This window comes from Semicossyphus pulcher, unplaced genomic scaffold (genome assembly GCF_022749685.1).
Source record: "Semicossyphus pulcher isolate SPU_LCO1_2020_fin unplaced genomic scaffold, fSemPul1.0.p SCAF_21, whole genome shotgun sequence".
Taxonomy (NCBI): domain Eukaryota; kingdom Metazoa; phylum Chordata; class Actinopteri; order Labriformes; family Labridae; genus Semicossyphus; species Semicossyphus pulcher.
Genome location: NW_027211695.1, coordinates 9,840,019 through 9,854,591, shown reverse-complemented (window position 1 = coordinate 9,854,591; position 14,573 = coordinate 9,840,019). Strand labels below are relative to the sequence as shown.

The following is a 14,573-nucleotide window of genomic DNA, read 5'->3' as shown; positions in this document are numbered from 1 at the left end:
CGGTGTTGCACCTAAACCGGAAGTTGTTGGTACATCGCTGCAAAAAATGTTCTATCTAAGCGGAATGAATGGATGTTCTGATGCACTAAGGTGCCTTTGCTCAAATCTGTCCAAGATGACATGAATCTTTAAGCTCATAACTCAACTCTAACGTTCTTGTCCTCCACGATTTCCCTCCTCTGGTAAGTGCATGAAAATGTTAGTCGAGCTATTTTCTGGGAAAACAAATTGTCAGGCTAGCATAGCTTAGCTTCCACTGATTCATCATGAAGTGCATATTCATATTTGTCCACCAGGAATAGCGTACACAAACCCATCCTTAGCTGTAACGTTCTACAGTTAGCCTAAACAATTTTAAGGTCAATACTGCCTAAAAAGAATGCTAACCACCTTAGCTAGAAAGGTAGTTATGTAGCTAAATGCTGATGGGTGAGAAACTGAATTTAGGCACATTTTAACTGTAGAATATCTTTAATCCTTTTTGGTCCGTGGACCAATCTCCACAACCTTACAATCTCCACAACCTTTAGCCAAATAAACAAATTAAAATAAGAACTACACCCACAGAGAGTAATGCTTTGCAACTAGTAATGTTTTCTATGCCATCTTTTGTTCTCAGCAGGTCAGTGTACCATGGCAACAAGGATGAAGCTGAAGCTGAAAACTGTGTTTGTGCTCTACTTCATGGTCTCCCTCATGGGTCTCATCTATGCCCTGATGCAGCTTGGTAAGTGGTCACAATCTAGACTTGATCTGTTCACATAGTTTGAATACTCGAGGGGAAAAGAGGACTAAAAGTGAGTAGATTTAATTAAACTAATGTATGGTGACCTAAATGTAGGTTTCAGTGAAAAAAAAACGATTGTTTTGACAATAACAAGGGTAAAGACTGAAATTATTCAGTCCTGGCATACAATTCAGATGTTTAGGATAAGAACTTGTAATAAGGTTGGAAAAAGTCTATTTCATTATTCCATTTTGTTTCTTATTAGGGAGGGTACATTTTTTATTGCTGATATTTGGCAATATTGGTAAACAAACAGACAAAAAACAAAAACAAAACGGCTATCATATATGCAAGTTGTACAGGCAGTGAAGTCCCCTCTTGCTTGTGTGCTTTAAACTATCATGCCTGTTACATCCCCAACACTTTGCAGGTCAGCGTTGTGACTGCACAGAGCATGACATACCTAAAGACCGTACCATATCTCGGCTGCGGGGGGAGCTGCACCGTTTTCAGGAACAGATGAGGAAGTCGGAGGCGACTAAACAACCCCAGAAACAACCGGCTAAGCCCTCCCAGCCCACCATCTTTGTCATCACCCCGACATATGCAAGGTAGACTCATCTCCTCTTTTCTTGTGCCTGCTTCAAATCCTCCCCTCTGTATTCCTGTCCAAGTGTCTTTCAAACACAAACACCCACTTTCTATCATTTCTGTCTGTCTCCAGGCTGGTGCAGAAGGCCGAGCTGACTCGTCTGTCCCAGACCTTCCTCCATGTTCCTCAGCTCCACTGGATTGTGGTGGAGGACTCGCCACACAAGACGCCACTGGTGACTGACCTTTTGGTGAAGAGTGGCCTGACCTACACACATCTACACATGCCCACAGCCAAGGACCGCAAACTGCAGGAGGTCAGCAGTTTGTAAAAAATATCAATCACCGCTGTTTTCTTTTTTTGCAGTAAAGCATTCAGTATTTTTCCTTAGTCAAGTATTTAAAATTTGGGTCTAAATGCTTGATCTGCACCTCAGGGGGACCCCAGCTGGCTGAAGCCTCGTGGAGTTGAGCAGAGGAACGAAGGTCTGCGGTGGCTCAGAGAAGACAGAAGGGCTCAACCAGGAGGAGACAACCAGCAAGGAGTGGTTTACTTCGCTGATGATGATAACACCTACAGCCTGCAGATATTTGAAGAGGTAGGTGTTGGAGAGTGATATCCTCAGCAGTGGGTGGGTGTGAAACACGGACTGGGGCTTAGTTTGTGACTGATGCCTACAAATCCTACAGCTAAGGAACCGTCCGTTTTATATGTACCATGATTGAAAAGAATAAACACACGTCTTTTTTCAGATGAGGAGCACCCTGCGAGTATCAGTGTGGCCAGTGGGGCTGGTTGGAGGGATGAAATATGAGAGGCCTGTAGTTGAAGGAGGAAAGGTAGGTGCTGTTTATATTATTGTTTTTCATCTGTTGAACTGAAGGAACATTTCTAAGCTGGGAAGCTGGTGTTGATGTTGTAACCACTTAGTTACTAAATAATTCCCTTGACAGAATAATGTATGTCTTTTTTAATGTTTCTTCTCAGGTGATTCGCTTTCATACCGGCTGGCGTCCCAGTCGCCCCTTCCCGATGGACATGGCTGGCTTCGCTGTGTCCCTCAAACTGGTCCTGACCAATCCAGATGCTTGTTTTGACGGAGAGGCACCAATGGGTTTCCTCGAAAGCAGCTTCCTCCAGGGACTGGTTACCATGGATGAACTGGAGCCCAAAGCGGACAACTGCTCTAAAGTACGAGGTTCTACATGCGTGTTAGAGAAAGACTGAGGGCTTTAGAGGATGAGGGAAATATTATTGAAAAGATAAAACATTTGTGTTTCTATTGAAGAAAATGGTTAAGGCTCTAATTTAATTTAATTTTCTAATTAAAATGTAGCATATTCTAAATCAATAAGGTGTATCATCATTATGCATCTTTATGCCCCTTTGTTGTGTGTGTGTTTTGTAGGTGCTGGTGTGGCACACGCGGACAGAGAAACCGAAGATGAAGAGAGAGGATGCTCTGCAGGCTCAGGGACTGGGTTCAGACCCTGCAGTGGAGGTCTGATAAACACACACAATCACACACTCTCACACACACACACACACACACACACACACACACATTGTAAAGCGTTCTCTGTTGTTTAATGCTGCATATGTAACTCCGCGTTGTAAATACTGTAAAACAGAAAAATATCTGTTAGAGGGAACATTGAAATTGACCTTATTATGACTTTGTTTTTGTGTAAGGTAGTAAATGAACTTGTGTGTATATATTGAGTGAACGTGTGTTGTAACAACTGTGCTGACTGTATGTTGGTGTACATATCAGGGTTTCTTTTATTTTACTGAGTAAGTTAATTGCCTTTGTCCAGCAGGAGTGCGGATGAGGGCTGTTTTTGTCTGATGGGGGCGCTAGTGTTAAATTTTGCAAAGCCACCGTGCTGGTCAACCACTGTTACACTTTTGCTTACAGCTGGAGGCATGATGCATCTTACTACAGACATCAATACAAGTAGAGTTTCACGTTTGATTGTGCTTAATGTTAATCCTGCTGTATAACTCATTCCAGTTTGATATTAAGAGTAATACCAGGTGGGCTCTAGCCTCCTCTGTTTTATATTTGAATATGATCTGCATTGAAGATTCTTCTTGAATGAATTCTTGTGGAGATGCAGGTGCAACGGAGCACTTAATTCATGCATGGCTTCTATTTTTGCGTGCCAGGTTAGCCATATAAACAACATCATCATAGGCATGATAATTATCTCTATACAGCCTGCTTGTCTAATCCAAATGACTGCTTTTGCTATCAGGGTAATAGTAGATCGTAGAGCAAAGGTAGTAGAAAGGTGCATTTTTGTGACAGTAATCAATATTCATGACACAGAAACCCCCACAAAACTCTCCAGTTAATTAAGGAATATGCTAAATAGTTGTTGCCTTTTATTAAGAGCGCCCTCAAGCACCTGTGTTGCAGACACAACTGTTGCAACTTAGCAACACTGTGCTGTAACTCAGACACAACAAATACATAAACACAATGGTTCCACACCGTGTAGCTTTAGCATAAAAGCTCAGAGCTCAAATGTTGGTTTTCAATAGTGTCATAGCACAACAACAAGTAGTCTTAGCAAACTTTTTGGTGTGTATATTTTTAGTGATGCTTTTTAAACATATGACTTGACTTTGAAGCCTTGACTAAGCCAACAACACCACAGAAGCTCATATTGATTCCTTATGCAATAATCAAATTCAAAAAAGCTGTCCATGTTACATTTCAGCTCTTTAATGACAAGAATAATATGTTTGAAAAAAGCTTCAAATATAAATCGTATTGAGCTGTACTTGAGTGTCTTCCATTAAATTCTCAGCAGTTGGAAGAATAAACTGCAAAACAACATTATGGCTCAAACAAGTGCTTCTCAGCTACTGTTGTATGATATTGTAAAAACATCTAGTGCCTGCTTAGTAATTAGTGCCTGTAAGTCAATTCTTTACTGGTGTATAATGTATTTATTATTGTAATATTGTTCCTACAATGTGATCATGTCTATCCTTGGCCTTGACAATAAACATAGATAATGTAAAGATGTTCTGCAATTGTATTTTGGTCTCTTTTTAACTTCTACTCCAACTCATCACTACATCACTGCTGCTTCACTTCGGCCTGCTTCAACATAATTAACTCACTCACCTCCCCAGCCTCCTGCTGTATTGGCGTTTAGTGTGTGGAGTGTGTTTCTTTAAACACGTTTTCATCACACACTGGAAATCGCGTTTCCTAAATGTCAACTTTTCATGAGCTGAGGAGAACAACTTTGTAATGATGCAGTCCAACTGTTTATTTTTAAATATCTTTCAAATGAGGACGTTGGAGAACTCTGTCAGCCCTTAAAGAAATACTTGATGAACACTTTAATTTATTCAAAAAACACCTGCCAATTGTTGAAATAAAAGGTTACGCAAACTAAATAAACAAGCTAGCAGGCTGTGTGAACGGGGGTTTCACAAAGAACGTGCTCACACAGTCAGTTGGACCCATATCAAGACTTCAGTACTCATATCTACTTAGATTACTAACAAAGCAGTCTCTTACAATTTCTTATGTTCCTGTACTTTAGAATTTAATTAAAGAGAAAAATAGATCTACCGATCACAATACAGATAATATTGCCTGTCAGGTTTAAGACTGAATTGCAACTATAAAAGAAATCTATACTCATCAAACAGTTGGAACTGGGGTTCCTCCCCTGCTTGGGCCGATAGCGAATCAGACCTTATTAATACGACAAATGTTTGGTGACTTAACTCTCTGGGTATACCCTGATGTTTCTGTATATACTGTAGAAATGCAACAGACTCTGGTGATATGCAAATCTTTGGTTCAAAGTGACTCCGAAAATTAGGAATAGAACACAAAAATGGATAACTGAATAGATTTAAATGAAATGTACTTTGTGGTGCCTTCAGAATTGGAAAATGACATAGCAACAATCACCATGTCAGAATCATCTTCCAGTTGGCTGCAGATACTTATGGCGCTGTCTTTTGTCAGTGTCTTTTTCTCTACAACACATTTTTGTTTATGACCCAGACTCGTTTTTTGAATTACTGACTCAATGTTTAGTTTGAAATTCACCAACAGCACATCTGTTCTCTGAGTGTGTCAGGTTATACTTAGCAGTGTCACACTTTACAGACTTGTCATACAGTATGTCTGTGACTTTTATTGCTTTTGTCTATCTCTTGACTGTTCTTCAGTATCACCACAGCTAAATCGTGACTAATCGTCCAACAACAGATCCAAACCCTCACTTGTCCGGGCTTGTCATTGACCACGGGGAACATGCTCCCAGCGTCCGGCATTGTAATCACTGATTACCCACGTGGGTGAAGATTCTCTAACCTCAACACAGCTGCTGTTTTTACAGGCCTTGTGATTGACAGCTGTCCCGCCCTCTAAGTACTGAAGTTGCCTGCTTGGTGACTATATAGGGAGTGTTATGGAGGTGAGAGTCTACCTCATCAGCCAACACACACACAACAGGCTTGTTAGATGAAGGTGTACAGGGAGGTGAGTAAGAGGAGCTGAAGTCATAGATTTAGACACGCACCATCTTCTGATCCAAAATGATTCATCCATTGACACACATACACAAAAACCTGTGGACTAGACTACTTGTCACACTAGAAAGTACTTTTATTACTGTTACTTTAAACTATCATCATGTACACTGTCATGCTTTCACCCTGAAATAACACTTATCTCACTCCATTAAATGTGTTTGTGTGTTCTCCTGATGTCAGTCCTGATGTCACTTCACAGTGGCACAGTATGTGTGTGTGCATGTACAGATAGGTGTGTGCGTACTGTACATCCTGGAGCTGACTTGTGAAAAACAGGCATGTAGATAATTACCCAACACACACACACATACAGCGAATGGCTTCCACTCCCTGTACCACCCAGACACAGTGTTTACCATCCAACACAGTAAGGTAATATTCTGTGACAAAGCTTGTTTGTCTTTTCTGCACACACACACACACACACACACACACACACACACACACACAGAGTACTTTCCATAAGAATATACCAGCTTATCAGTAAAGAGTAGTGTTTCCTTTTTTCAGAGGCAGCAATGGTGAATTTTATATGCCAAAAAATAATCTTAATCTAAATATCTTTAACAATTTTGTCCATAATTAATTCATTTAAGTCATAAAATACTGATTCCATGAATAAGTAAGGATAAAATAAGTATTTGTTCATAGATGTTTGGAATTATATGATTTCTTAAACCGTTTATATACAGTTTTTCATGGGTAATTTTAATTGTAGAATGTTTCTACTCTTACACATATCTTGGTTAAAATTAATTTTAAAAAAAACAAATTGAATGGTTCTCTATCAAACATTTTCTTCTTCTTTCTTTGAATGTTCATATTGAAACACAATTATAAGCACAGTTTAGCCAAAATATCAATATAACTGAAAACTAGCTAATAATATAAGCTCATTAAAGTATTTTTTCCATTTAATTAAAACAAGCTTCAATCTTTATTGATTTATATCTATTTTTGTGATGCTGTGAGGCTGTACTTACCCCAGTGTTGTTTTTTAATAAATGCTTACTTTAGCATGCTAATATACTCACAATGACAATGTTCACGTGCTGTTGTAAAGTAAGTATTATATTTACTGCTCACAGAGAAGAAATTGTTCTCCATAAAAAAGAACCTGTAAAACCATAATCCACTGTAATAAACAATCAAGATATGCCATGTTAATTACTGAGCTTTAGAGATGCTAGCAGGCAGATTTATGTGCTTTTGAAGAGACAGGCTATCAAATTTGACTCTGTTTCCAGTGTTTATGCTAAGCTAGGCTAATTGGCTGCTTAAATTTGTTTGACAAACATGAAAATTAAGTGCTCCACAGTACATGTTAACATTTACCCATTCATCTGCTTATCCATGTACTCATTCATACAAACATTCAAAAGCTAACAAAAGGCTACCTTAGAGCTGCTACACGCCTAAAGACACTTCAACATGCAGACAGGTGGAACATTAGGCAAAACATCAGTATAACTGAAAACTGGCTGATAATGCAGTATAAGCCCATTGTATTTTTCCTTTGAAAAAAAAGCTTCAATCTCAAGACTTTTTTTGCTCAGTTTATCTTTTCGCTCAGATTCTTGCAGATGCTGTGAGGCTGTACCTACCCCAGTGCTGTTTTGAGCTAAATGCTAACTTCAGTATGCTACCAGACTCACAATAACATGCTCACATGCTGTTGCAAATCAGGTGAAATGTTGTTGACCATGTCCACTTTTTACTGTAGTTTTGGCCTTAACCTGGTGTTATAACAGATAAGGCTAATGGGAATGGTATTAGTTTAGCTGCTATCTAGGAGATGTGCAGTAAGCTAATATGGGTAAGCTTAATGCTGATATACTTGGCAGGCTTATATGTGAATGTGATGGGTTGAATATAGGTTTGTTATGTGTTGATAACTCCCTTTAGTGTAAACAAAATTACTTGAAGAGAAATAATGAATGTTAATAGAACCATAGAAAGAAAACTGTGACGTCTAAATATAAAACCTCTACATATATTGTCTGCTTTGAATTGTTATGGACTGTTGAACTCAGTCTTTGAGGTTATTCCTGAATTTAAAGTCCCATCTCTGTACCCTAGGACAGCATTAGATTAATGATTGATAACCACTGAAAGCAGAACAGGATGATTGCTTATGAGAGATTTTTGTCCTGGTATAATCAATTTTGTGTCATAGAAGGTAATGTATATTAAAGGATGTAAAGAATGGAATGTGTGGTTAAGTAGAGATTAAGAAAAGAGCCAGAGAGAGTGAGAGAGAGACAAAGGAACCCTCACAGAGTGCTATGCTGCATGTGTATGCGTCCTTTCTGCATGTGTGTATTTGCTTTGCTGACGACAGAAGTGCAGGTTTGGGCAGGGTGGGAGTATGACGCTGTGTGTGAGGGGAGTATCCTGAGCTCCCAGCTCACAGTCATTCACTAACACACACACAGTTACAAACAAGAGATATTGCTCACTGGTGTTCACACACAGAGAGAAAGGAGACAACAGCAAGAGAACAGGTAAGACCTGCAACTTATTATCGTCTAAAAGTTTATATTCTGTCTGTTTTGCTTACAGCTACAATTTGAATGTCTTAAAATATGATGATCTTGTGCCCAGAAGTTAATTTATGTTAGAAAAGAAGCAGCTCTGTTGTTTCTTCTTACAAAAAATTGAAGCATTTTACATCAAATATGATTTTTGTTCAGTGAGATCAGTGTTTACATGCTTGCTGCTATCATGATAATTCTGTTGGCTTGTATACATTTTTAACTTTTTATTCACTTTTTTATGCACATCTTCAGTTGTCTCTTGTGTCCTTCTGCTTCCTTTTCACCTTCACCATCTATTTACTTTTTTTATTTTACCCCTTGTTCTATAACACGTGTCTCTGTCCTAAATTTGTAGTCTGTAGATTTTGGACCCATTATGTAAGCTGTTACCCTGCTACACCTTTTTTTCAGTTTATCACTGCACAGAATGTTATTATCTTGATTACTCTAGTTTTATCTAATACAACTAGTGTTTAAGCTACTTTTAATGTTATCCAAACAACCAAATCCTAGTATGTTAATCTTTAGGCGCTATAATTCAGTAAAGATATTTAAAATAGTATTTTAACATTCTGGTTTCCAACAAGCATGCTCACAAGCTATAACACAAGGGTAGCGCTGCACTTCTCAGCTTTTTAAGGTTAAGAATATACATGTATCTTTGTATAAATATGGTCTGCTTTCTGAAACAGAAAAATCTTGCACAAAGATCGATAAAGACATTAATAATAAAGCTTCAGCCGGACATCTTTTTTGGTTGGACTAAAAACAGGTGTAAAGACTGTTCTTGGCCCATTTTCTTTTTGGACAATGCCTAGTGCCCTGTTGGCTGTACACTAATTTACATAGATACTAATATAAAGGGTATCATCTTACGTTTACATCTGACATACAGACAGTATTAAAAAATAGTGAACTCACTATAGGGAGTCACTGCTCCAACTGAAGAAGTAGTCTGTCAAATAAACCACCTGTTAAACCATAACCTTTTGTTTTCACACTTTAGTATACATTAAACAAGATTGTACATGTTATTTACTGAGCTTTGTGGTGCTAGCAGGCAGATTTTTCACCTTTGCACAGACACAGGCTGATCTGATTCCCCCTATATGCTAAGCTAATCGGTTGCTTGCGTTAGTTTCAACATATATGCGTAACACATTACGTGTTTACCACTTAATGCACATATTCATTCAATCATTCATTCATTCAAAAGAATACAAGGCTACCTTGGAGCTGCGACTTAGCGCAAAGACACCTCGACAGGTGGAGCTAGAAATTCAACCGCAGAATAGGGGATGTATACCCTCGGGTATCGATTTTCTCATCTCTCGCAAGAAAGTGAATGCGTATTTTCCTATTCCACTGAATGTGAATATTCCACACTGGTTTTCATAGGTACCACAGCTTTAGTTTGCTAAAAACCCTATAGGGTGAAAAAATATACCATGTGTTAAAAATAAATTAGCATGAGTGTGATCTATATATATGTAATAATGTAATATAGATACTGCAAGGGAAGATGAAAGTGCACTCAAATAGAGCAGTATTTGTGCAGACTTGTTTCTTATATAAGGTTGGATTGTGTAGGATTTAATCACTGAATCAAACTCTGTTCTCTCAGTAAGTTGAAAACATAAAGCATTTTAACTTTCAGCGACAGCCCATTGCATAATGTATTTTACACTTCATTACTGATGAAAACTAACCTTCTTTGCTACATTCTCTCACTTATATTGTCAAAACTGATCAATTTGATCCTATACCCTTTTTACATTTTTGAAAATGAGCCAACAGTAGGCTGACCTTGGCTTTGAGAGATCAGGAGTCAATGTGAAGTCATTGATTTTGTCTGCTGTGCAGGCTCCAGCTGGTTAAATCAGTGCCAAAGTCTAAGTCTGTTTGTGCTTATATGTTTGTCTTCAGTTGTTAGAACATTGTGTCTTTAACTTTGACATTCAGTTAGCATCACAGCCTTGATAACACTGACTTTGACCTGCAGCACAAACACACACACTTTTTTTCTTTATAAAGTCTAATACCTACTTGAACTTTGGCTGATATTAATTCTCTGGGAGCTACTATAGGATGATTAGAACTGTGTGTAACAGGAGGACCCAAAGAGGGTGAGGTTTAGGGAAGGATTACGTAACACTATTAATCTCTAATCTCTCTTGCCCATATCTTGCAGAAAAGAGAAGTTCCAGTAAAAGAGGGAGCAAAAAGAGACAAAATGACAATTGGCAAGAGTTCCAGGAAAAGTTCTGTGCGGAGCTCCATTCGGGCACCAAAGTTCCTGGATAAATCAAGCGGCTTCTACGGGCGCCTCGATGAGCCTGAGGTTGCTGGAGAACTGGAAGAGGTGAGGGGAAAAGAAGTGGAGGCGAAGTGGAACATTACAGAGGGCAATGTAAGAAAGGAGATTTCTGGGGCAGATGAGAAGAAAGAAGCTGATGTGTTTGGATTCAATGAAGGGATGATGGAAGATGACGGGGAGACTCTCCTCCAGAGGAATACCAGCCGGCGTAGCAGCAGGTGGAGAAGAAGCTCCAGGAGGAAGCAGAAGGAGGGGCGATTAGAGGAGGACACTGCCCGAGATGAGAGACCCAGCCTGGGCACAGAGAGTCAGGCTGACCCGCACGTCCTGGACGACAAAATGGTGACGATCGAGATAGAGATAGAGAAACTGAAGAAGACGGAGGAAGAGAAAGAGAAGGAAGGAAGAGGGAAGGAGTCTACGTTTGTTCACTTCCCGGTGCGGGAGGATGCGGACGACCAGGTCCTGATCAGAGACAAGAAGAGGGGAAGAGAAGAAGAGGGAGAGGAGGAAAGGAGGATGAAGAGGGAGCAAGAAGAGGGGATGAAGATGGTAAAGAGGAACTCGGTGAAGAATTACCGCAAGGTGAGAGAAAACAGAAAAAGAAAATAAGAGCCTTCCTTTTGTTTCTATCGAAGAAAATTACCTTTCGCTTTCTGTCTCTAACATTAACATAAATTCCATTTAGCTTCACCCAACCTGGTTAAACTTTAAGCCCCTCAAGGTTACACAACTGAGTCCACAAATTCGTAGAACAGAGGGGTAAAGTTCTTCCACATCATCCTTCACAAACTGCACACTGGGCTATTAATCACCATGGAAACTATCTTCTTAATTATAGACTTCGACAAGGTTCAAGGTACAGCAGCCATTGGTGCATGTCACCATCCCATTAGATAACTTCTTCTGAGGGGATTTTTCCTTCACGTCACTTTTACAACATGAAATAATGAAACGGGAACAGAGGTTTAACTCACAAGCTTTTAGCTTTAAACTAACAGCAAAGTGAAAGTACTGCATGTACCTTCTCATGATTCACAGGCTCCTAGAGATTTTCTGCTTCCATTAAACACGTGCACTGAGGTGACATTCCTGTGCCTCCTATATCGAGTCCTTTGATCAGTGGAACGAAGTAAGGCAGTGTTGACCCGCCTACTAAAACCACATCATAAAAACATTCCACTGCTGTTAGCCAATCAGCTCCACCTTTAGTCTTCAGAGTCTGACCTCCTCTTTGATAGAGTAAAGAAATTAAGTTGTAAACCTGTGTTGTAGTAATATATTGGCATGTATTTAAGGTTCATTCTCGATAGCTAATAGAATTAATAAAATTACTACTTACTATAGCAGCAGCCGAATTGCTCTGAAAACTTCTGCTTATAGACTTAACACACTTAACCAGACTCATGTAAAGTCCTTAAACGTTGTCCCTAGTTTCCCTTTAATCAGTATTAAACTACAAAGTTATGTCTTGGAAACATCCAAGGAAATTATAAGACGTGGTATGGTGAATGGGAAACGAATTCATAAGTCACAAGACCCACGTGCATCTCAGCACCTTTAGCCACGCTAGCTGCATGGCCCAGGGATGGCAATAGTAAGTTTTGACTTTATGGCTCCCAAAGGATGAATCCTAATGAATTTGGTGTGCCCTGACTTTTCCTCCTCATACTTACTAAACTTCACCATGTTGGCATTGGCATTTTGAGCAAGTAAGCATGCTGATATTAACGTTTAGCTCATAGCACTCAAATCCGAGCTTTGTGGAGCAGCTTGGAAGGCAGGAGACACTTATGCCTCATTTTTACTGCATGGCACTGCTCTACTTTTTTGGTCAGGTACTACTCACAATTATATTACTCACAGCCGATAGTAACCCCCCTCAATGTAGTTTAACTGATAGTTGATACCGCATGTAACTGCAGTAACATCATCTTTAACATGTCACAAACACACATCTGCCACCATGGCTTGGTTTTGCTGGCTGCCATTGTTTAAACTCAGCCATCTATCCACAACTTTTGCTAATGGAAAACAAACAAAAACAGTCAAATCAAGTCGCAGCATGCAGTGGAAATGAGGCCTCAACCTGGTTTCCACTTAAATGTATTCAGCTTTTGTTCATATTTATAATGAAATTATGTGATGGCCATTTAAATCTATATCATGCTTTCACTTCCGCCTCCTTTCTAGCAATCATTTTCAGGTCAACCATATTGCTCTGTTTAGTATGTGGATTGCTAATCTTGTTATCCTCTTGCTCCCATCAGGCCTTGGACCGAGCCTTTCGTCGGGGCTGGGAGGCCTTCATCGCCAACCTCTACAGCGTCACGCTCACGCCTGTGACATCATCCTCACAGCCATCTTCTTCACCTGCGTCAAAGAAGAAACAGCAGCACAACTCGGTGCTGGCTGAGTTTCGGTAGAACTGGAGAGCGACTTGAACAATAAAATGAATCCCACTTTAGTATTTTACTTATTGAAATCATGACTACAAAGTCTTCCTATTACTGAATTGTGATGGACAATCTTGTGTGTGACATTTACTATGCCATCAATGGGGACATTTACAGTCACATGGTTAATTGTCATACATAAGGCCTCATTAATTATGTATGTAAGTTACTGAGTCTTAATCACTCATAAAGTTTACTGCTTTGTCTCATCGTCGTGCACTTTAATTTGCACACACACTGCAGGTATAGCGTGTTTTTATGAAGTGTTGTAGCCAAGCTGTTGATTTTACATTGAAGTCAATGAGACTGGCTTGAACAGAAAAGTCTGGTCTTATTTGACTGAGTTCAGCTGCCTCTGGGTTCCCTTCTACTATGTTTCTGATTTCACACTGTAATGCTGCATTGCAAGAATGTCTTAACATCTTAAATTCTTAAATCTGGTCCACTATTAAGAGCTCGGCCCACAAATAATCTTTGCTTCCTGTGGTTTAGCACTATGACCCTAATGTGTTGATGTGTAACCAAAGGAATGGAATTTTCCATCCGTATTGCTATGACTGATTAGTGGACTTAAAGTTGTGGAAATATTTATTTCAGTATGTTAATCAGTGCCATTTATTGCTGCTTGGCAGCTTATCAGTAATCAGTTTTAGTTAAAGACAGGCGGACAAACTTGTGATTCAACGTAGCACACATACATTGACACACACATTTGTATGTTAATATTTGTAGGGAAGTATGGGTTTTTACAAATGTTAGCTCACTTAAATGTGTTTTTTCCATCAGTGTGTGCACACAAGATAGAATGACTCGAGAGAATGGTAAGATAGTGTTTAAACCTCACTGTGTGTTCTGGTGAAGGTTATTTAACCTGAAGGGACTACACAGGAAAGTGTCTGATTGTTTATGTAATAACAGAAAGAAAGAGAAACATCATTAGTTATAGACTATTTATCAATCTCCGTAGCATAAGAGTGTTTTGATTGTCACCATTACAACAGTCATTGCTACTGTGAAGGTCAAAATAGTATTTTTACAACTTATTTTAGTAACAACATGCTACTGGGGACAAGAGGACATAACTTGCAACAATATAAATGATTCAGGACATTCTTTATTGTATAAATGGTCGACTCTTGTTGAAATTCTAAATTATATGCTTTAAATAGGCCTGCTGTAATTTCCTATTAACCGCTATATATATTTTTTTGTATTACCTCAAGTGTACTCAATAATTCTTGCAGACAAGACTGAATAAGTGGGAAAACATATTGTGGTTGTTAATAATGATTGTTTAAAAAAATGTATTAATTTTTTATAAACAATCTTTTTGTATCCTTATAAATTTGTATTCAAAGTAAATAAAGACTTA

At 39.0% G+C, this 14,573-nt stretch overlaps 2 protein-coding genes across 3 annotated transcripts; both read left to right on the top strand.

The window, feature by feature from the left end:
- Nucleotides 1-61: 61 nt before the first annotated feature.
- On the top strand, nucleotides 62-4,359 carry b3gat3 (beta-1,3-glucuronyltransferase 3 (glucuronosyltransferase I)). Of its 2 annotated transcripts, none has more exons than XM_069672089.1 (8): nucleotides 62-182; nucleotides 623-727; nucleotides 1,158-1,338; nucleotides 1,452-1,635; nucleotides 1,756-1,917; nucleotides 2,072-2,158; nucleotides 2,307-2,510; nucleotides 2,728-4,359. In XM_069672089.1, exons 2-8 carry the CDS (start codon nucleotides 634-636, stop codon nucleotides 2,824-2,826), a joined length of 1,011 nt encoding a protein of 336 aa, XP_069528190.1. In that variant the 5' UTR covers nucleotides 62-182; nucleotides 623-633; the 3' UTR covers nucleotides 2,827-4,359. The 2 variants fall into 2 exon arrangements, with proteins under 2 accessions (XP_069528190.1, XP_069528189.1); XM_069672088.1 differs by having other exon boundaries at nucleotides 620-727.
- A 3,981-nt stretch (nucleotides 4,360-8,340) lies between these two features.
- LOC138600363 (uncharacterized) lies at nucleotides 8,341-13,171 on the top strand. Its single transcript, XM_069671737.1, has 4 exons — nucleotides 8,341-8,395; nucleotides 10,620-11,087; nucleotides 11,142-11,330; nucleotides 13,016-13,171. The coding sequence occupies exons 2-4, from the start codon at nucleotides 10,662-10,664 to the stop codon at nucleotides 13,169-13,171; spliced, it is 771 nt and encodes a 256-aa protein (XP_069527838.1). The 5' UTR covers nucleotides 8,341-8,395; nucleotides 10,620-10,661.
- The last annotated feature ends 1,402 nt before the right edge of the window (nucleotides 13,172-14,573 follow it).

Bases quoted from the DNA above. Each gene is read 5' to 3' on its own strand.
- LOC138600363 (XM_069671737.1), top strand. From the start codon at position 10,662: ATGACAATTGGCAAGAGTTCCAGGAAAAGTTCTGTGCGGAGCTCCATT. The intron at 11,088-11,141 runs GTGACGATCGAG...GAAGAGAAAGAG, and splicing joins ACGTCCTGGACGACAAAATG to AAGGAAGGAAGAGGGAAGGA. The intron at 11,331-13,015 runs GTGAGAGAAAAC...TGCTCCCATCAG, and splicing joins CGGTGAAGAATTACCGCAAG to GCCTTGGACCGAGCCTTTCG.
- b3gat3 (XM_069672089.1), top strand. From the start codon at position 634: ATGGCAACAAGGATGAAGCTGAAGCTGAAAACTGTGTTTGTGCTCTAC. The intron at 2,159-2,306 runs GTAGGTGCTGTT...GTTTCTTCTCAG, and splicing joins CTGTAGTTGAAGGAGGAAAG to GTGATTCGCTTTCATACCGG. The intron at 2,511-2,727 runs GTACGAGGTTCT...TGTGTTTTGTAG, and splicing joins AAGCGGACAACTGCTCTAAA to GTGCTGGTGTGGCACACGCG.